Source organism: Gekko japonicus, unplaced genomic scaffold, assembly GCF_001447785.1.
Source record: "Gekko japonicus isolate JY-2015 unplaced genomic scaffold, Gekko_japonicus_V1.1 scaffold13, whole genome shotgun sequence".
Lineage (NCBI taxonomy): Eukaryota > Metazoa > Chordata > Lepidosauria > Squamata > Gekkonidae > Gekko > Gekko japonicus.
Genome location: NW_015172553.1, coordinates 1,935,742 through 1,956,708, shown reverse-complemented (window position 1 = coordinate 1,956,708; position 20,967 = coordinate 1,935,742). Strand labels below are relative to the sequence as shown.

At 45.6% G+C, this 20,967-nt stretch overlaps 1 protein-coding gene across 1 annotated transcript; it reads right to left on the bottom strand.

Moving 5' to 3' along the window:
• Window positions 1–1,729: 1,729 nt before the first annotated feature.
• Window positions 1,730–18,385, bottom strand: LOC107118754 (chromosome unknown open reading frame, human C2orf42). Its single transcript, XM_015421114.1, has 9 exons — window positions 18,306–18,385; window positions 13,912–14,746; window positions 12,551–12,661; window positions 9,370–9,471; window positions 7,869–7,973; window positions 2,986–3,093; window positions 2,588–2,688; window positions 2,116–2,278; window positions 1,730–1,985 (listed from the first exon to the last, which is right to left on the bottom strand). The coding sequence occupies exons 2-9, from the start codon at window positions 14,732–14,734 to the stop codon at window positions 1,777–1,779; spliced, it is 1,722 nt and encodes a 573-aa protein (XP_015276600.1). The 5' UTR covers window positions 14,735–14,746; window positions 18,306–18,385; the 3' UTR covers window positions 1,730–1,776.
• Window positions 18,386–20,967: the final 2,582 nt, after the last annotated feature.

Here is a 20,967-nt window from a genome sequence, read left to right as displayed (position 1 = left end):
GATTCACGGATCCTTTACTGGATGAGACCAATGACTTGGTAGTCATTGTATTAACAATTCTGGAGATAAATTTCAGGTGATCCATCAGGTGTCATGTCAATTAAAACTAAATTGGGTAGTTTAATTAATGTAAATGACATGAACATCACAGTACAAGGAAGTTGCCTGTTCAGAAAACCCAGTCGCAAGTTGAGCTGAGCTGTGCTGTGCTTGTTACTTCTCGTGAAGGAAGGGCTGCTTGGTATCTTTTGTCAGGTTCCCATCAAAAAGGCGGCCAAGGAATGCTGGAGAAACAGCCTTGTTTGCTCCCTAGGCCAAACACTGCCCTCTAGTGTCACTAGCCAACACTTTCTTACACTCACAGCTCCACCCAGGGCAAGACTCAATGGCCCATTCTGCATCTAGCATTTGCTCCATTGTTGTACCAAACCCACACTGGAACAGAAAAAGATGCTGCTCAAAACCACATTCAAATATCCTAAGCCAACACTGTACTGACTGCGGAGTCACCCCTGAACAGCCATAAAATAGCCATAAATCTATGCAGACAGTACCATAAAACCAAGAGAGCAAAGGAATTGAAACCGGGCACGCAGTGTGGAGGCTACCATAAAATCCGACAATCAAAGAAAGTGAAAGTGGCATGCAATGTAGAGGGGAATTTCTGTTCCAGGGTGGGTTTGGTAAAACAGTGGAACGAATGCTAGATGCAGAATAGGCCCATGTTGCAAATTCTATGAGTCGCAAACAGTGGAGCGAATGTTAGATGCAGAATAGGCCCATGTCGCAAATTCTTTGGGTCGGCCCCAAAACGTGGCATTCCTCCAGTTTCCTCCTCACCTTTGTGTAATGTGGAGTTCAACTTACCTGTGTCCCAATGATCTTAGGACCTGTATTTTCTTGGAATCCTACATCACATCAATGAAGTGGTGGTGGGTAGCGATGCGAGAGATGACTGTGTGACTGTACCATAAGGTAAACTGTACTTCAGAAGTTGGGGAGGAACCTGACTCAGGGCTGCTGTTTTTGGTGGCAGCCCTGTGGCCTTTGTAACTTTGCCCGGATCATTTCCCCCACCCCCTCTCTACTTCAGAACTCAGAAACAAGCTACCTACTGTCTTCATTTCAACTAACTTAAGGTTCAATCGACCCCCTGTGCTCCAGGGTCATAGCTGATACACTTCACTTTTGCTGAGAAGTTCGCTTCCAGGGTTGCTGGCTCCTCCGTCAGCAAGCTATGCGCCGTTTGCTATAGACAGCAAGCCTGAGACAGCACCCTGTTTACTCCATCCTGGGTTTTTGACATGTCTGAGGAGAGGTAAATTAGGACAGGAACCACTTCGACCTGCATATTTCAGACTTACAATTGCCAGCAACTGACAAGAGATTGTATATTCCTCTTCATTTTTCTCGTGACCATGTGAGAGACTGAACTGAGAACACTGGGGTCGGTCCGTCTTAATTTATTTTTAAAAAATATATTGCAAGGTAAACCAGTAAAGGAATTACAGTTCAGTAGAACAGCCAAATGTTCTGCCCCATCTGTGAGCAGTCTCCTTTGCAATCCTGGAAATGGAGACCACTGGGAAGAATTTCAGAGAGAGCAGAAATGGAATATGGTGCCTGCGGGACGCAGGGAGAATTTACCATGGTACTATAAGCCTCACTGAGCTCCAGCAACCTCTCCAGTCGATTGGCTACTCATAACCGGCACTATGCCAAGCAGCTGCGGAGTGGGGGGCTGTGCAAACCAAGCTGTGCAATGAACGCTCACATTCAAGGAAATGTGATGGTGGTGAGAGGCATGAGCTCCAGAGCCTGTTCCAGGGAAGGCCGCTGCTCCTGGTATTCAGTGGTGTGGCCATTCCTGTAGTGGCCATATTCAAACTTAATCCTCAACTCGCCGATTTTGGACTGGGGGAGGATATCAGGGATCCACTCAATGATGAAAGGCGTGGGTTCCTTCTGATCAGGAGAGGTGTTGCCTGGTAGGAGGGAAACCAGAAAGGAGCATTAGAGAGCCTCTTCCTATGTCACACATGGGGGAAGCGAGGTTCTCTTTTTGCACGCCACTCCCCTAAGGCCAGCTGCAAATGGACCGAGTTGTGGACTCACCAACTTTCAGGAAGGTTTTCAGCTCCAAGGGCCGGAGAACTGGTTGCTTCTCCAGACGGCCATAAGTCTCCGGGATGCTTTCCACCTCAACTTTGGGGCACCTGAAGGGCTCGTAAGTGCCATCCCAGTTCTGAATAAAGCTGCGGGTAATTTCCAAGGGCATCTGGGAAGGGGAACCAAGAGCAGGGGCTGAAAACAGGACAAAATTGTTCCTTTCCCGGGTGCCTGATCACCTCCTGTAGCCTCAGAATGCAACAGTCCTGGAGTGCGGCCACAAGACAGTTCTAGAATGTTGATGCCAAACCACAGGACACCACACAAGGTCAGGCCCTTATCAATCAAATCTAGACCTACAGACAACAATCTACTGCTTATTTGAATGGACATACTTGGATTCCCCCTCCCTCCCTCCATCAATCCCTTCCAACCCTATTTGGATAACAGAGGAAGGTCCTGGACAAATAAGTCTTACCTCAGGAGTATCAAAGATTTGTTTGACTTGCAAGATGTTGGTAATGTGCCAGGTATACTTGGAAAAGGTACCCAGGGGCAAGGCGTCCTTCCGGACAAAAGCTGGAAGCAAATGAACTTATTAGGAATTTCAACTTTCAAGCTAACTGTTAAGGCTTGCAAACATACCGTAAGGTTTTATGAAGGTTTTTTTTGCTTCAGCTCCATTCTATAGTTACAGGATCCTGAAAACCAGGCCTTGTCAGCTGCAGTCCCCTCCAATCATCTGCTCCTTTCTATATAACAAAAGTCCAGCTCTTGTGGGAAAACTGGCTCAACCTGTCTGACCCATGACGACGATGCAGTTGATTTTTATCACAACTGGCTTGGGGGGGGGAAGGGGCTATAAAGATTAGATACCTGTGGTCGAATTTGGGAGCAGCTTCTTGGTGCTCCCAACAGAAATCCTCTGTTGCAGGGCTTCAAAGAAAGACTGTGGGATATGGAATACCAGCGGTTCTGGCTTGCCTGTATAAAATCACACACATGCATACAAACAAGAAGGGGTTTGAAAAAGAAAAAAATACCCATATAGAATTTTATCTGAGACAAAGGTCAGTTCTAAGGACTGATCACAGATTAAAAGTCATGAGCATTAAATCAAACAAACAAAAACCATTCATCTCTGCTTTAATGGGTAGTGCAAAGATTAACAAGTGGTGAATAAACAGATGTCTTCACAAGGGGAGGGTGGGCTTTTTAAGGCAAGCTTCAGAGAGGAACCATCTCTGTGTGATCATGCTGCGTAATGCCTGCAAATACATGGAGTGGGGAGAGGGGTATTCTTGGTTGAACTTTTGATATGGAGAGAGAGAAAGGTCATTACAAGGGAGGGAGGGAGGGAGGGAGGGAGGGAGGAAGGAAGGAAGGAAGGAAGGAAGGAAGGAAGGAAGGAAGGAAGGAAGTCTTCAGTAATTTCCACACAGGGTATTTGCCCCAAGTTCAATGCTGTTGGAAAGCAAGTTTTCCCCCCTGCTCCTCCACAGATTCATGGCGCATTTGTACACCTTGCAGGGTTTCCCCAGCTTTCTTCTAGTCTTTCCCAAACCTGCTTCATTGTGAAGTTTGGGGAAAGACTGCTGTAAAACCTGGATTGGCTGCTGTGTGGGAGGGAAAGTTTGGATCTTTTTCACCCACATGGTAGCTATTTTATCTGACCCTCTTAGGGGGATTTCCTTCCCCTTCCATTGGGAGCCTTTTTTGTTTGTTTTAAACTGGCAATTGAATAATAGAAATGTGTGTATAAGATGCTCTGAATTCCCAGTTCCCATTTTTTTCCCTTTAAAAAAGTACATCTCTAGCCCCTTTCATTGTGGAGATGTCAGGGGAAAGACACATCTCAGCAACAAAAAGGGCAACAGACTTACTTTTTAAAAACCTGGGAATTCAGAAAACCTGATACAAGTGTCGCCATTACATTATATCAATATTATAATATTTAATTGCTGATTTTTAAATTAAAAAATTGGAAAAGCCCCAGTGACCCACAGGAGGGGGAATGGTCACTGCTTGGGTAGGGGCACTGCAGGGAAACCTGCCAGGTGAAAGCCCCATTGCCACTGCACTGTACCGGCAGCCCTACCACCAAAAGGGAAACCACACAAGCCTGGCCACTCTCCTTTTGGGTTAGTATAGTATCGGTAGTGAAAGAAGAGCATTCAAATGCAGCTGGGCACCGAGTAGCACCTGCATCCTTCATGGCAACATACAGAGCCACAAGAACAAAAATAGGGGGGGGGGGATGTCTATACATTACTATGCCACATTGGCTCCATACTGCACTTTGGATTGATTTCTTTGGACCAAAATCAGGGAGATACACAACTGAACTACCATTCAGGAAATGTGCACCTGACTTGCGCACAAACTGAATTCAGTTGAGGCCTCCCTAACATATCTCTGCCTTAAGCCACGGGTATGGATTAATACATAATTCCAACTTGGTCCTATATTGATTTATTATTGTAATATTTTTGCAATGTCTGGAGACACTGTGTAATTTTTATGCTTGACCACTGAAGAAGGCTATATGACCGAAATGTGTCTGGTCAGGGTCGCACAAGGTCTTTGTTTTACTGTATGTTTTTAATCTAAGTTAAGGCTATATTAGGCCTTTAATTGTTTTTTAATGAATTTTAATGAATTCATTTAAACTTTTAGGTTCTTAATTAACATATAGAGCCATTCTAAGGAGAGCTATACCCATTATGCTCATTGACTTCAATGGACTTAGAAGGGTATAACTCTGCTTACGAATGGACATGCTCCATGCCTTCTTGCTACGCGCGTACTGGGAATCAATGCCTTGGTGACTGTCAAAAAAGAGAGAGAAAAAGGAACCGCACAAGTAACAGAAATAGGAGGGAGAAGGGTTTTAAAACAGAAAATGCCAGACTGCGATGCAATTGCAGATGGACCTCTTAGAAATAAAATCTAAATGTTTCTCAAATCTGTATTTATTCCTTTGGTTTACAAAAATGTCAGTGCTTCATTCAAAGCGGCTTATAAGAATCCATAAAAACAATCCGAAACACCTAACATAAAAATATTTGAAGCAGAAAATGACCCCATGTTTATCTCAGTGCCTGCCTGAAAAGGAAGGTTTTACATCCTTTACGAAATGACAAGAGAGAAGCAGTCTTCCAGGAAGCCTGTTCCAGAACTGAGGGGATTTCAACAAATGCACAAATGCTGTTGCCAACTATGTTGGACAAGATGTCAGTACCATCAGAAGGGCTCACTGGCTAGATGTTAACTAACTTGCGGGTTCATGTAGGAATTCTGCTCAATAAAAACATGGTAAAAATTTAACATGGAAAATAAAGGCACCTGCTCAAGCTGACAATTGTGGTGTTGGGGCCGAAGTCATCAAAAACAGGTCCCATGCACTCACACAGAACCTAAGCCTGGCTTTGCAGTTATATAAACAGTCAGGGCTCTTTTTGTAGCAGGAACTCCTTTGCATAAACTGAATGGTGTTTTAGCCAAGAGGGAGTGGGTTGCAGATTCAATTACGCTAAAGAAACATCTTCCTTTTTCCAAATAAATGAGATCATAAGCAGGGCCTTCCCGTTCTTCATAATGCTCCAGCCCTGCACATGCTAGGTATAATCTTCTCCTTTAGTGTCACTGAATCTGTGACACATGAGCACCCTCTTGTGGGGAGAGGATGAGAACTTCTAAAGGATTCCAAGCAATTAACACGGTCCTGTAGTGGCTTCAGCTTTAGAACAGGGGTCCCCAACCTTTTTCAGCTTGCGAGCAACGTTCCCTCTAAGTTGTAGAGTCCTGTGAGCAAAAATTCTACTTTGTGAGCTACTGGCATTAAAGTTGTGAGCAAGCGATTTGGCTGCTGCATAAATCAGTCTGCTCTGGAGCCATCCTTCCTGAGCTAAGACAGAAATGTGTGAGCTGGAGGCTAAAAAACTGTGAGCTAGCTCACACTAATTCAGCTTAGAGGGAACACTGCTTGCGAGGACCTTTGGGATTCTGACTCAGCGTGGTGGGCACAGCCGCAAAATGGCTGCCAAAAAACAGCTGCCATGGGAGGTGAAGCCAGACACAACATGGCTGCTGCAGCTTACTTTCAGTCACACAGTGAAGATCCATGGCTGCCAAAGAAACACTGAAAAAACCCTGAACAGCCAATCAAATCTCCAAAGGCCAATCAGAAGCTGCACTGGCAAAAACCCCACCTGGCTCTGCCCATTTTCTAAAAACACTTGGCGGATACAAGGAAAGGTATAAGTGGGTGCCATTGCGCCCATGGGCACCACGCTGGGGACTCCTGCTTCAGAGCTTGATAAAGCAGAGGGAGAGAGAGGTTCATGCAAGCTAAACTTCCCAAGTGTGCTTCCCAACTGACTTTGTGGCTGTTAAACCAGTCTTCCGTCTCAGGGCCAAACCTAGCACACTCATGCACGCTGATGCTATTTTAGAGAAGAACTCAGCCATTTAAAAATGCTGTGAAGGCCCAGGTCCTGATTGGGCCCACAGCACAGTGGGGCCAGGCAATCTTGTCCTCATCCCCACACCTTTTCAAGTGCCAAAACAGTGTGTGTGCGTGTGGGGGGGGGCACTTTTAAATGGCCAAATGCTTCTCTAACATAGCTTGGGTGTCCACCCTGTGGATGCTGTAATATCTATTTTGGCCCTCAGAAGCAAAATAGAGAGAGGGTAATTCTACCTCTGTTTGGGAAAATCACTATATATACGAAGGCTGTGCAGGAAGACTCCCTCTTATAAGTGTAATCCATTGATATGGACAACCATTCAAGGAAGCCACCCTGAGCCTGCCTTAGCAGGAAGACTGGGGTATAAATCAAATAAATCAAATCAAAATCAAGGAAGACAGGGCGGTTGGCCTGAGTGCCTCCTGACTTACCATCAAACTGGTAATGCATGGCTTGATGGATGCGTTCAGTGACGCTGGCCAGCCACTCCTGGAAAGACAACGTCACCTGCGATTCGTCAAGCACTTGATTGCAAGCTAAGAAAAAGGAAAGGCTTTCATGTCACAAAACTTTAAAATGCAAACCTGGGTAGAAACACACTGATCACTCCATCATGATCAAATCTCCAAAGGCCAATCAGAAGCCACTGGCAAAAACCCCACCTGGCTCTGCCCATTTTCTAAAAACACTTGGCGGATACAAGGAAAAGTGTAAGTGGGTGCCACTGCGCCCATGGGCATCACGCTGGCGACTCCTGCTTTAGAGCTTGATAAAGCAGAGGGAGAGAGAGATTCATGCAAGCTAAACTTCCCAAGTGTGCTTCCCAACTGACTTTGCGGCTGTTAAGCCATTCTTCCGTCTCATTAAAAAATGCTGTGAAGGCCCAGGTCCTGATTGGGCCCACAGCACAGTGGGGCCAGGCAATCTTGTCCTCATCCCCACACCTTTTCAAGTGCCAAAACAGTGTGTGTGTGTGGGGGGGCACTTTTAAATGGCCAAATGCTTCTCTAACATGGCTTGGGTGTCCGCCCTGTGGATGCTGTAATATCTAGTTTGGCACTCAGAAGCAAAATAGAGAGAGGGTAATTCTACCTCTGTTTGGAAAAATCACTATATATACAAAGGCTATGCAGGAAGACTCCCTCTTATAAGTGTAATCCATTGATATGGACAACCATTCAAGGAAGCCACCCTGAGCCTGCCTTAGCAGGAAGACTGGGGTATAAATCAAATAAATCAAATCAAAATCAAGGAAGACAGGGCGGTTGGCCTGAGTGCCTCCTGACTTACCATCAAACTGGTAATGCATGGCTTGATGGATGCGTTCAGTGACGCTGGCCAGCCACTCCTGGAAAGACAACGTCACCTGCGATTCGTCAAGCACTTGATTGCAAGCTAAGAAAAAGGAAAGGCTTTCATGTCACAAAACTTTAAAATGCAAACCTTGGTAGAAACACACTGATCACTCCCATCATGTAACCCCCCCCACACACACACACACACAAACAACAACCAGATGTACAGGATTGGTTAGTACTGTTTCTGACTACTACTGAACTTTCTGGAGGTGGGATAAAAATTATAGGCCAGAACTGATCACCATGACAACAGGCAGGGGTATTTACAGAGGAAAGGCTCTCCCCTCTGGCCTGCAATGCATCTTTCAACGTCACAACCTCCTGTGGAATCGCTGGCCGTGGGGCAACTTCAGCTGCAAAGCCCCATCATGCTGGTTTTGTAGTTCAGTTGGCTGACTTTGCTGAACTTGAGCCACCCAAGAAATCCAGGCCTGAGTTTAGGAAGGGACTTCCTGGATAGTACTGGAGCCTCAGACTTCTGTCTGGAAACAATCCTAACAGCCGACCTCTCAGGGCTGCTGAGATACTAGAACTATACCAGAACAAAGCACTTTCCAGACCTACAAATTGATCCTAAGGTCACTTTCCTGGGAGGCAGTCCTATTGAAACCCACAGGCTTTATTTCCAGTTAAGAAAAGTCAAGCTCAGCACACAAGAGCTTATTTGCTCATCATCAAGACCGCAAACTGAGATCTACACACTGCCTCCCCCCACATCCAACATGAAGGCTAGGCTAGCTCTGCATTCCGCATGGTCCTAGCACAGCCCAGCATTACTTGAAACCCACAAAGCACCAGGTATAGCGTGGAGACTTCCTATCCTTGCTACATTCTTGATCTACAAAAATACGAGGTTTATGTGTGAAGTATCTGGTGGTCCACTATACCTGGTTGGTCAGCTGCATTTGGATTGCTCTTGAAGCACCTGATCACAGCAGATATACAATACTCAGAATTTATACACAGTGTCAAAAAGCCAAAATACAAGAATGTTTGCAAATTAGCCTTCTGTGAGTGCAGAAGGAACAGGCGAATCCCCAAGCCTTACCCTAACATCCAGTCTCCCCCACCCTGTTTTGAAAAGCAACTCCCAGCTTTAAGAGAGTTACAATACAGTCCAACACAGAGTTACTCCAGTCCAAAGACAATGGGCTTAGACTGGAGTAACACTGCATAGGGTTGCACTGCCAGAAACTGTATGTTCCAGTGTCAAGGTCAATGTATGAAGGGAAGGCTGCAAAACACTAAAGACACTTGAAACATTGTTTACCCTGAAAAGTGGTATGTTGTAGGTGTAGCACAGGGTCTTCTGCAGAAACTGCTCTCAGACGTCTTCCCAATTTTGTGTTCAGAGTGTTTTTTTCTTTCCAAGTATTCCTGTGGAGACTTGGGGGGCGGGGGGCGGGGGGAGAGGCACTCTAGCTGAAACATACCTTGTTTTTTAAGAGAAGCAACTGATGGCTTTTTCAGGCCACTCTTCCTCAGGTTGCTGTTTGCCACATCTTGAGACAGGAGGGGGCTGCTTGCTTGTGTGCCTTAAAGTCAAGTTTTAAACAGCTTCAGAATTTGTATATGCCCAGCAGCTCCCCCCAACCCAGAAGAATTAGTGGGAGACCATCTACAAGGCATGCAGGACAGTCCTCAAGAATTCTCATTTCATTTACATCTCCCACTTTCCGAATACTGCCAATAATGGCAGCAGTACAAGAAACAAAAGGAAAAAAACACCAAGATCTGTTGAGGCTTTACAGAATTAACTTGTTCAGGGAAATATTACTACAAAGTGATAATCTTTACTCAATTACCCTTCCTTGCAAAATGCTCCCCTCCTTCCCTGTAGTAAAATTTACTCAGCATGAATTCATCCACTAAAAGCTAACAGAATTGTTCAGCTTGATATTCCTGTGGGGGGGGTGTATATGTGAGAACGAGTAAAGCATGGAAAAATTTACAGGATTACATCACAGAGACATTGCCCCACAAAAGCAGGCCCTATACTCAGGCTTCTGGTTTCCTTCACAAAGTGCCTTTCCTAGAGTCAGCTGACATAACTTTTTTTTTAAAAAACCCACAGGGGTATTTTTATTATTTTTGCATAGACTACATAACTACAAAGAAACTTGGGGGGGGGCCTACAACTATGGATAAAGGAAAGATACCTACACTAACTAAAAACCCAAGAGTGGGAGATCATCTCCATGTTAAACTAAATGGTAGTAATACAAGTGTTACTAACACAATATACTTGTAGAGTTCTTTTTTTCCCCACAGCTTCTATATTAGTATGTTAGTTGTTATGAGAGAACTTTCTGAGCATCTTCTTTACTTCAAAAGGCAAGTTTCAAAGTCCTTCTGCCCTTATTTCAGTTTTCTATCTCTGAAGTCAGCTTTCATTGCTCCCGCACTCGTTTCAACCACAGAGTCCTCATCTGTTCCAGAGGTGGCAGAGTCACTTGATTTGGTTTCTTCCTCTTTGGATTCTTCCCCCGATCCCAGCTGACGTCTCAAGAATTCCCTGGCTTTAAAAATGGAGTCAATCTTCTCTCTTTTATCGTTGATTTTGAAGATGACCCCTTCAGGAATCGCCCACCAGTACTGAATTCCATTAGTTTGAAGAAAAGAGATTAGATCCTTGTAGCTTTTCCTCTTTTGTCGAATTTCAATTGGAATGTCTTTTAAAGTCTTAATGGCTGTGTTCCCCAATTTCAGTGGAGTTGCTGACATTGCCTTTAATATAGCATCTCTGGTCTGTCTTCTTGCAAATCTGACCACAATTGGAGTAAGCCCGGTAGGCTGTCTCCATATCTTTTACTATTTCATCCGCTGATAAGCCTGTTACTGGAGCAATAATCTCGCCCAGAGTCTTCTTCAAATCTTCTTTTTCAGTTTCAGGAACTCCCTGGAATCTGAGAATCATGTTAGCCTTTTCCATTTGCAGCTGTAACAAACGGTTTTCTTGGAGGTTTTGTTTTGTTTCAACATCTCCCATTCTCTTCTTCATTTTCTTGTTTGCGGTGTCCATCTCTGTGATTCTCTCATTCGCATGCTCCACTTTGTTTTCCGTTTCTGCCAGCTGAAACTGCTGCAAAGCAAAGTTTTGGTTTAACGAGGTCAGTTGCTGGTTAATACCATCGAGTTGTTCCATCATCAGCTTGAGCATATCCGCTAACATCTTCATGACGTCTGCTCCCTCTTCCGCTCTTGGGCTCTGGCTGCCCGGTTTCGCTTTTAACTTTCCTCGGGAAGCTGCCATTTTACAACTTTGTTTACAGTTCCAAACCACTTCGCAGGGGCTCGAAAAACTCGTCCCGTCCCTCTCGGTACTTAAGTAAGTCTCTCAAAACAATCTCGCTATTTGTTTCCTCCCTTCCCCCCTCGATACGCTTAGCTGTCCATGCGCTTAAGAGGCGTCCCTCTTTGTGCTCCGCTTTTCCCACCGGGGGGGTATTCATTCCCCCCCCCCAGAATAATCCGTTTACTTAGAACTCACATTCATTGTTGGTCATATCTCTGACCTCGCTCACATCATTCGTTATTCCGCTCGATCTCCCACGCTTGTCCCAGTTGAATTAGCTTGTGCCCGAAGGTCACACAACGGCAGGACCGTCAGGGTGGAGGAAAGCCTCTAATCTCCGGCATCGAGCCGTCGAAGAGGCTAACCCTCAAAAGCCCTCTGGCCTGGAGCCTATCGCAAAGGCTCCGTGGGGGTGCCACTTGAGGTAACACCCCTCCATGCCGCTGGTGTGCTAATCGCTCCCCCGAAGTCTGGGGAGAGCGACCGCCATCGCCAATCCACAGACCGGAAGTCATCTCGACATAACTTTTTTTGTTAATAACTTTTTTTGTTAACATGAAGCTGCATTATACCAAATCAGACCATATGTTCATCAAGATCTTTATATTATCTAATCGGACTAGTAGTATCTAATCAGTATAGTATAGTATCTAATCAGACTGAAATAATGAAATCCAGAACACTACTGTGATTAGCAAAATGAATTCTGCCCATAAGAGTTAAGAAACTGGGATCCCCCCCCCCCCCGGCAGATTTCACAGGGTTCTGGCCATGAAGCCAGGATCTTGAGGCCTTTGAGTAAGGTGCTCTTGGTAGGCAAATTGTCAACCCGCCTCTGAGCTTTTGGGGGACCCTGTGCAGTGAGAATGGCAGAACGGTTATACTATTTTCAGAATCTCAGGATCCTGGCAAGTGCTTGACCTGGTCCCACTCTGGAACAGGCCCTGTAGACAGGAGCAAAGGCCACCCCAAATCAACATGGAACACTAACCTGCCGAGAAGAACAGATGAGATACGCTGCAATCCTAGGCACACTTACTCCAGACTAAGCGCACTGACTACAGTGGGCTATTCAGGTGCGCAGCTGTGTTGGTCTGAAGCAACAGAACAACTTTTGAATCCAGGGGCACCTTTAAGACCAACAACATTTTATTCAAGGTATAAGCTTTTGTGTGCATGCATGTAAGGCTTGAGGAAGTCTGTTTCAATGTATCTGAAGAAGTGTGCATGCACATGAAAGGTTATATCCAGAATTAAACTTTGTTGGACTCAAACTTTGTTCAATGGTCTGTGCTAACGTAACTCTGTAAGACACTCACCCGCTATTTCATCTTTTTTCTTCCTCTTTGCCTTGGAGGCAGCAGCCTGTGCAGAGTGCAGAGCAGATTCTGGCTGGCAAACAAGCTGGGCTCCTATCACTGGCTTCAGACCTGGAGTCAGGAGAGAGAAAAGGCTAAACATTTGATGGTTTAGAAATGTCTGTATTTTATCACCATACAGCGATCAGGTTTATGAAATACAACAGCATCACCCTTTTCAGTTTGGTGTAGTGGTTAGGAGCTTGGACTCTAATCCGGGAGAATCGGGTTTGATTCCCTACTCCTCCACATGCAGCTGCTGGTGTGACCTTGAGTCAGTCATAAGTTCTTTCAGAGCTGTTCTCTCAAGGGCAGTTCTCAAAAGAGCTCCCTCAGCCCCACCTACCTCACAGGGTGTCTGTTGTGGGGAGGGGAAGGAGATTATAAGCCACTCTGAGACTCCTTTGGTTAGTGAAGGGCAGGATATAAATCCAATCTCCTCCTCTTCTTCTTCTTCATTTCTGCTCCACATGGAAGGATTTTAGGGCTAAAAGCACAGGGGCAGAGATCTGTAGGGGCCTCCTTTGCTGAATTTACAGCTTTAATTTTTAGCAAGTTTTTCAGGATTTTACTTGCAAAGGTATGTGGGAATTATTTGAACCAATAGCTCAGGATGCCGTCTGTCTATCCGGTACATTGTTACCCCATCCTTCCTCCAAGGAGATCAGAGCACCTTATATGGTTTCCCCTTCCATTTTTATCCTCACACAACAACTCTAACAGGTAGGATCAGGTGAAAGAAAGAGACCAGCCCAAGGTGGGGTTGCCAGCCTCCAGCTGGGCATGGAGAGTTTCCGGAATTAAAACTGACCTCCAGACTAAAAAGATCAGTTCCCCTGGAGAAAAGGGCTGCCTTGGAGGGTGGACTGTGTGGCTTGACACCCTGCAGAGCTCCCTCCCCAGGCTTTACCCCCAGTTCTGGCAAAATTTCCCAACCCAGAGTCGACCACCATAGCCCAAGGTTACCCAGGGGCCCTTGTGGCAGTGCGGGGATTGGCTCCTGCTTTCCAGCGCTTTGCCCAGTGAGCAGAAAGACACAGGAATAGCTGACACATGCTTGTTTTTATTTTATGAAAATTATGGCACCCCTTTAAACATATTAGACAATGTGTATTTTGGACTCTGCTGCTTCATGCTGAAGCAGGATCCCCTCTCCTCCATGCCCACTACTAGGCTGCCTCCAGAATTCCTCTGTATGACGGCTTCACAAGTACCAGCGTTAAGGCCTGGGGGAACCCCCTCTAAGAAGGGCAAACCTTTCATTTCACCCAGGTGGAGGATTCTGCCAACCCAACTCTCAGCCATTCTCTGCCTTTACCTACCGCTGGAATCACAGCTGAGGAAATCCACAAACTCCTGCGTCAAACTATCATCGCTGGCAAAGGCGCTGATGCAGGCAAAGAAGTGGATGCATTTCTGGCCCATCTCTTCTTTGGCAGAGCTGGCCTTGCTGGCTTTCAAGGACTGGCAAGAACAGAAAAAGCGGTGCTCCATCACATTCTTGGGGCCAGCTTTGTGAGCAAAGGAGACGTGGAGGTACCCCAGGTTGTGCTTCTGGCTGGCTTTGCACTTCACCACCAGGATGTTCTTGGTAATCCTTTGGACCAGAGGCCCCGTGGGCTCTGTCGCCAGCTGCCAGAGTGTTTGCTTCATCTCTGGTGAGGCCTGCATTGAGTTTAAGACAGAGCTTTTCAGGGTCAGTGGGGTGGCCTCGGTCTGGCAGTTCACAGCCAGTTTAATGTGCTGGCATTGGTTTTCCACCACACCTTGTGTGGCCGCTTTCAAGCAGGATGGGACGTAACAGCATCCAGAGCTGAGCTGTGTGATGATGGTCCCATCTACAGTCTGGATGGCGGTCTCCGAAACTCCCAGTTCTACAAAGCATCGATAATCCGGCCCCCTGTCCCTTTGACGCACTGAGTAGACCTGCAAGTCTGAGCCGGTGACAATTTTCACTGCGTCAACACCAGCCTGCTTCCAAGCGCCATAGCGAAAGATGTTGCCACAGGTCTTGTTCTTGCAGCTCAGCCCACGGGTGCCATTGTAGGTGCCACAGCGGGGGCATTTCCTTATGCCTCTCAGGGTTGCTTTCCCCAAGTCAGATAAGAAAGCCGGGACTTTACTCCTTACAGAGTTTGATTCCATCTTTCACAGAGCCTACAGAAAAACCCACAAAGATGTGAAAAGGGTTGATTCATTACTCCAAATCTCTAATGACTTGACCCGATATTATTTTAACAAACTGTTTATATTGCTTATGTATAATGTTCAGATTTGCTGGCTTATGTCGTAACAAATAAAGACAATTAAAAAGACTTTCAAGAGACTTCAAGTTAGGCCGGTGTTAAGGGGGGGGGGAAGTGTTTCAAAAGTGTTCCCTGAATGATGTTATTCTCTGCTCATATATTAAGGATTTTCTAAGAAAAGTGCTAGGAATAAGCCTGAAAGAGACGCACGTGGTCAGCTTATGCCATTCTAAATGGCACCTCCACCCTGTCCCACAAAACACAAGATGCACAAGCCCCAATTAAATGAAGGGCACGCTGGTGCTCTAGTGCAGTTCTTGCTTATTTCAATGGGCTTTGCACGCTCCACTTTCTACTAAATTGTGCCCACCTGCATCAGATGCATTTTTCTCCTACTGTGTTGCTTTTGAAGAGCATGAACCTGGTGCCTGAGGCAGCAGGCCACCACATCTTGCCTTTTGGAAAGGTTAGCTCTGGAGGAGCATCATCTTCCCAAATGCACAGTTTTGAAAGATTTTCCAGAACTCAATATTTACAGAAAACGTCATCATCACCCTACCCGCAAAAGAGACAGACACCCTGCCCCACGGAATGTGTAATCTAAAGTTTAACTATGATAGAATTTGAAAGGTAAGAAGGGAAAGACCAGAGAAACAAGCAATAATGGGAAGCAGATGTAGTTACACATCCAGAGACTTTTATTCAGTTGAGGAATAAACAATTACGGCTCAGAAGCGGGAAGGGTCTGAGGAGACGAGCAAAGCAAGATGCGGAGAGAAATGATGCTTTGTAGGGGCCCTCTGATGCAGGTTTAACATTTCCAACCTTATGAAAATACACAATTTTGGCCTTTTTGGTCTGCATCCCTATTTTTCTAAAAAAACATGACCAGGAAAATGTAACATTAGAAGAATCATTCTGTGTCAAACTCTATTAATGTGAGTTGAATTCAAAGCATTCTCAGCCTGATAATCATACAATCACTTTTCAGACTGAAATCAATTTGAGGTGGCCTATCGGTTCCAAGGAGTTCAGCTTGATTAACACTGCCTCCCCCTTCCCCATTTTAACCTCACAACAAACCTGTGATGTGGGTCAAGGTGAGAGAGAGACTGACTGTCCTAAGGTGACCCAGGGAGTTTCATGGCTGAGCGAAAATTTGAACTCAGGTCTACCTGGTTCCAGTCTGAAACTCTACACTGAACTTTCCCACAAGGAGCCCTGGATTAAAGAGAACTGTTACATGAGATGATGATGATAATAATAAAGACATCAAGTATTAACGTGGGGGAACGTGGGGGAAGATAAAGTAAACCCTATGTCATGCTAACCACATCCTCGGTTTGCCATCTGTACACGGGGAAAAACAAAAGACCTTCCTCACAGGCTGTGATTCAGTCAGGTTACAGCGATAGGCAATGAGTGCAATGTATACTTCTGCAAAAGGTCTGTTTCATGTAGTCCTGGAACGGAGGATGGAAAGGAAAATGAGGAGACCTGACGATGCCAGGAATCCTCCCAGAGTTCTGGCCATAACACAGACAGTCAACCCAGCAGCATCGTAACAAAGCCATTTTGCATTGAGATGCTGTGTTGTGACACTCCAGTGAAGTCACAATAGCCAAGACATATGCAGAATGTTAGTACTCCTGTCTGGATTCTCAAGTCGTCATTAGGACTGCCAGGAGATCATGAATATTAGGAGTTTGGGAAATGCGTACTTCTGTTAATGGGTGTTACTGCTGAAAGACAAGCAGGGGTCTGCTCTCTGTTTCTTTGGGAGTCTGTAGCCACTATTGGAGGAAGGATCTGCTCAGATCAATGCTTACAACAGCCAAGTTCTTCCATCTAGAAGGGGTGCAGCCTGTCTGCCAAGATTCATACCAGAATTTCCAGTTTACTTGTAATGATAAGGGAGATCTTGTATTTCTGATTACAAATGGATAAACAGTCCACCAGAGTGTGGATGTATGCTGGGTGTAGGAAAGGTGTTTATTGATAAATATGTTAACCCACTGACCTAAGTGATCATTAAGATTGCAATATTTAAATCAATGTGTCCTAGGAAGGACTTGCACAACCACAGTGCCTGCTGCCACATAACCAATTTAAAATATTACGAGACAAACAAATGTAATGGCGCTTTAATATAGGGTGGTATATGATTTTCCAAGGGCCTATAATAGGGTCACAACCTCTTTTTTGAACAGAACTTAAGTAGTTCCCCATCATCTTATTTCTATGGCAGTCAGGGCTTCATTTGCGATGTTTTATGCAATGCAGCTGTTCTATAAAGAGGAGCAAGAACAGGAAAAGGTGGCAACCTAGTCCACCTGGAATTGTACTGGACAGCCCAGAATGTCAAGCGCTTGGTCAGCTGTCAAACACGGAGGGGCATAAAGCCCGGACACCAGTACTGGGACAGAATTGCCACTCGTAGCCGGCGTACACGCAGGGCGAAGGCGGTCTTTACACCGCAACGCAACCTCCGCGCGTGCTCAGATTCCCTTCAGTACAGCCGGTACTTTGCACGCACACAGTAGGGAAGCCAGTCCCCAGGTGCGGGGTGGGTTTCCCCCCGAATTTTAGGGCTCAGACCGGACTCCGGGTGGGGAGGCCCCGCCCACAACAGTCGTCTACAGGCCCGCTTGAAAAGAGCGGGCGCCGCACGCGCCTGCCCTCCAAGCGGCAAATTCACTGCTTGCAGGCCAGGCTCCTGACTTGCTCAAGAGGCGAGTTCCCCTCTTGTAGGGCAGGAGCGCCCGGCGCCACACTTTTCAGGCGGGGGCCACCGGCTCCTGCCTTACAAGAGGAGAGATCTCCTCTTGCAGGGCAGGAGTGCCCAGCGCCTGCTCTTTACAACAGGGGGCCGCGGGCTCCTGCGTTACTCTTTTCAAGAGGGCGCCGGCTCCTGCCTGGCAAGAGGAACGTTCCCCTCTTGCAGGGCAGGCGGCGCATGGCACTCGGTCGTCCCCGCCCCCCCTCCACTATTTAAAGGGAAGGTTCCCTTTAAATGTTTGGGGAAAGGCAGGGGCGAGCTGCGTCCAGGACCTTTATGGCGTCATCACGTCGGGCCATGTCCCCCCACCTGGAACGCCCCCTAATCCCCCCGCCCGGGAGAAGATTGGACCTGGCAACCCTAGCACACACAGAGGCTCTCCAGGTGGCGTCTGCATGCGGCCTCAGGCGCCCTAAAGGGAGGGGAACAAGTGCCCACGCTTAAATGGCGTCACGGCAGTAGTTCTCATCTGACGTACGATTTGGAGAAAACCTTTGGCCATGACATGAAATGATATCATAAACCCGGTTCTGTTCGTTGCCATGGCAACTCCGAGGTAGAGGGATGGTAGGCCCGGCCTGGAAGGTCTCCATCCTGCCTGACATCATTTCCTGCCGCTTCCAGCTGCGGGCCTTGGGCAGGACCCCTCCCCTTTCCGACCAAACCAGAGGCCCCGCTACATCGCCCTTACCTGGGCGGCCTCGTTAGCATCGGGTTCCAGCCCGGCGGCCAGCGAGGGAAGTCAGCAAACATCCTCCACTGTGGTTCCTTACAAACGGAGAACGAGCCCTATCTGTAACGGCGCTTTCTATAGGCCCACCCGAGCCACGAGGTGCAAGAGGCGCCCAAGTGAGAGGCATGATAGGAAATGTAGTTCTGTAGCCATTTTGAGCTCCGTATTGGAAGTTGCAGGACTCGCTACTGATTTATAGCACGAGCGCCTGTCATTGTATTGGAAGAAACAGGGCTAGCCCGCTCTAAATCAGGTCTAACCAGGATGTTTGTGTATATGTAATCCTCTTGATGTATTTATCCTTCAACTGACAATCAGTCTACATATACTAATTTACTTAAGCCTTTCTCCTGCTTTTAGTTCACCTACCCTACATAAATTTGAACAGATCTTCTTCCCTTCCAAGTTTAACATGTCCTTTCCAAGAATGTTTCATAAGCAAAAGCTCCTCAAGCACTACAGCTACAGTTAAGTTACAAGCTTCTGAATTGGAGGCATGGCTTAGAATCAAACCATTTAAACCTTTCAGCCCAAGGTGGACCCAAAGTGACTTAGATAATTCTCCTCCATTTTATTCTCACAACAACCCTGTGAGGTAAGTTCAGCTGGGTGTGTGTGACTGGCCCAAGGTCACCCAGCCAGCTTTCACAGCACCAGTACAAATTCTAACCTGAGTCTCCCAGAAAACTAACACTACACTGTTACTATCCCATACTGGCAAGAACAATTCCACCAGTTGGCACAGAAGCCTTCTATATGCACATGCACAATTGAGCAAATCCAGTTTTCTATAGTTTTAACATGTTTTTCTTTACAGCTTAAACAACTAGCAACTTTATTTCCCCACACTAAGTTTGTGAAGCAGAATTTTGTGCCTTTAGTGAATTGCAGTACCCATACAATAATCCTTAATGTCATGGAGTCAAAACATCCTCTCAGCTACAAGTGATAAATCTGGCATTTTTATAGCACATACACAGTACCTTCTATTTCATGTATCTTTACAACTCTGCAATTTCTCAAGCATTACTGGACATGAGATGCAATTCCCTGGGATCATGTCAACTTGTTACATTTCTACCCGATGATCAGCAAGTCCAAGTAGCATAGTTCAAGGTAGTTTTAAAGAACTCTCTCTCCAAACCTAGGCCTAGATAAGAGCTGGCTACGGACTTGACCTGTGCTAAAATCTGAGTAGTAAAGTAAACAAAGGGTAAAATATGCAAGCTTACATCTTTTATTTACACCCTTAATGGCTTTCAAAAGTCACGGCTTCTGGAGTTAAGAACTTGAACTTCTAAACACAAAATGTCAAAATACATTAATTCAAATGAGGCGTTTTAATGTTCATACAAACAAACATGGGCTGCTACTAAAATCCCCAGACCTCTTCATTTTCCTTCACTATCTATATGGGATATTCTTCCATTTACGAGTCTCACATCAAGAAAACTCCTTTTTTAAATGCACAGGCATATGTACACATGCTTGAACCAAATAGCAGAAGGGTGACAGTGTGAGGAAGAAATGGACTCAAACCATTGTCAACTTATGTTGCCTTCAGGTTACTAGTAATTGGTTACAGCGGAGAGAAAGGAACTCTGGAGTTACATCTGTCAAGTCCCAACCTCAGTCTTATGAACAGAATACCAGCTAAGCAGTACGACCATTCTTAAGGGGCCCCATCAGTTCATTTTTATCATACCTTTACAACTTCACCATTTTGAAGAACACTATATTTTACCCCTTCAAATAATTCATGCTCCTGAAATGCATTACAGCTCTGATTATGGTATTAAAAGAGAGCCTGACTTCAATTTTTTCCTGGGTGACCAAAACAGAGAAAAATCAGCACTGACAAGATGGAAAGAAACTTCCCCCCTTATTTTTTTTTTTAAGAACTGGGCGATGGTATCTTAATTCTATTTTTGTGACAGGAATTTTATTTAAGGTGACCAAAACCTGGGCAGTTCTATTGCTGAAAACACACAAATACAGAAAATTCCAGTGCACCAAACTCACCTCAGATCTATTAAAATGTCCTCTTTTGAAAGAATTGTACAGGCAGAGGTGGTAACCACAAATTATAATATGTTTATGCAAACTTGAACAGGCATCATTACAGAGTTAAAAGTGTCTCTTCGGTATACTTTATTTCAAATTGGGGGCACTCTTGTCTACAAGGTTAACAATTTATTTTCTGAGAGCTCTTTACAGCCAAATTTTAAGCCGAGCTGTACTGAATTGCTCAGTAGATATGCCATTTCTGGCCCTGCTCAGTCTTGGTGAAATGCCAGTTGGGAACACAGTCATGTACTACATAATTTCTCTACATTCATCCTAGGCTGTGCTTTCTCCTTCTTCCACACCCACTGCAAAATAAAATTCCTTTGCATACTTTCAAGTTGCAGAACAGCTTCCCAGAACTCTTCTTTCCATGAATAAATTTCCCAAAGACAAACAATGAGGGGGTTGAAACCAAGACAAGCAGAACAACCACAAAGGCAACCCCCCACTCTGTCATATTACTTGTCCACAGAATATACAGTCATAGGAACACTCCGCACTAAACTCAGTCTTTTATAAGTTGCTCCAATGCAAATGAGGCAGAACAAAAAAG

What these genes read in the sequence shown, in the direction of transcription:
- LOC107118754 (XM_015421114.1), bottom strand. Translation starts at nt 14,734, where the DNA reads ATGGAATCAAACTCTGTAAGGAGTAAAGTCCCGGCTTTCTTATCTGAC. An exon ending in GAAAAAAGATGAAATAGCGG is followed by an intron (nt 9,472 to 12,550) that starts GTGAGTGTCTTA and finishes CTTGACTTTAAG; the next exon opens with GCACACAAGCAAGCAGCCCC. An exon ending in GCTCCCAAATTCGACCACAG is followed by an intron (nt 2,689 to 2,985) that starts GTATCTAATCTT and finishes ATTTGCTTCCAG; the next exon opens with CTTTTGTCCGGAAGGACGCC.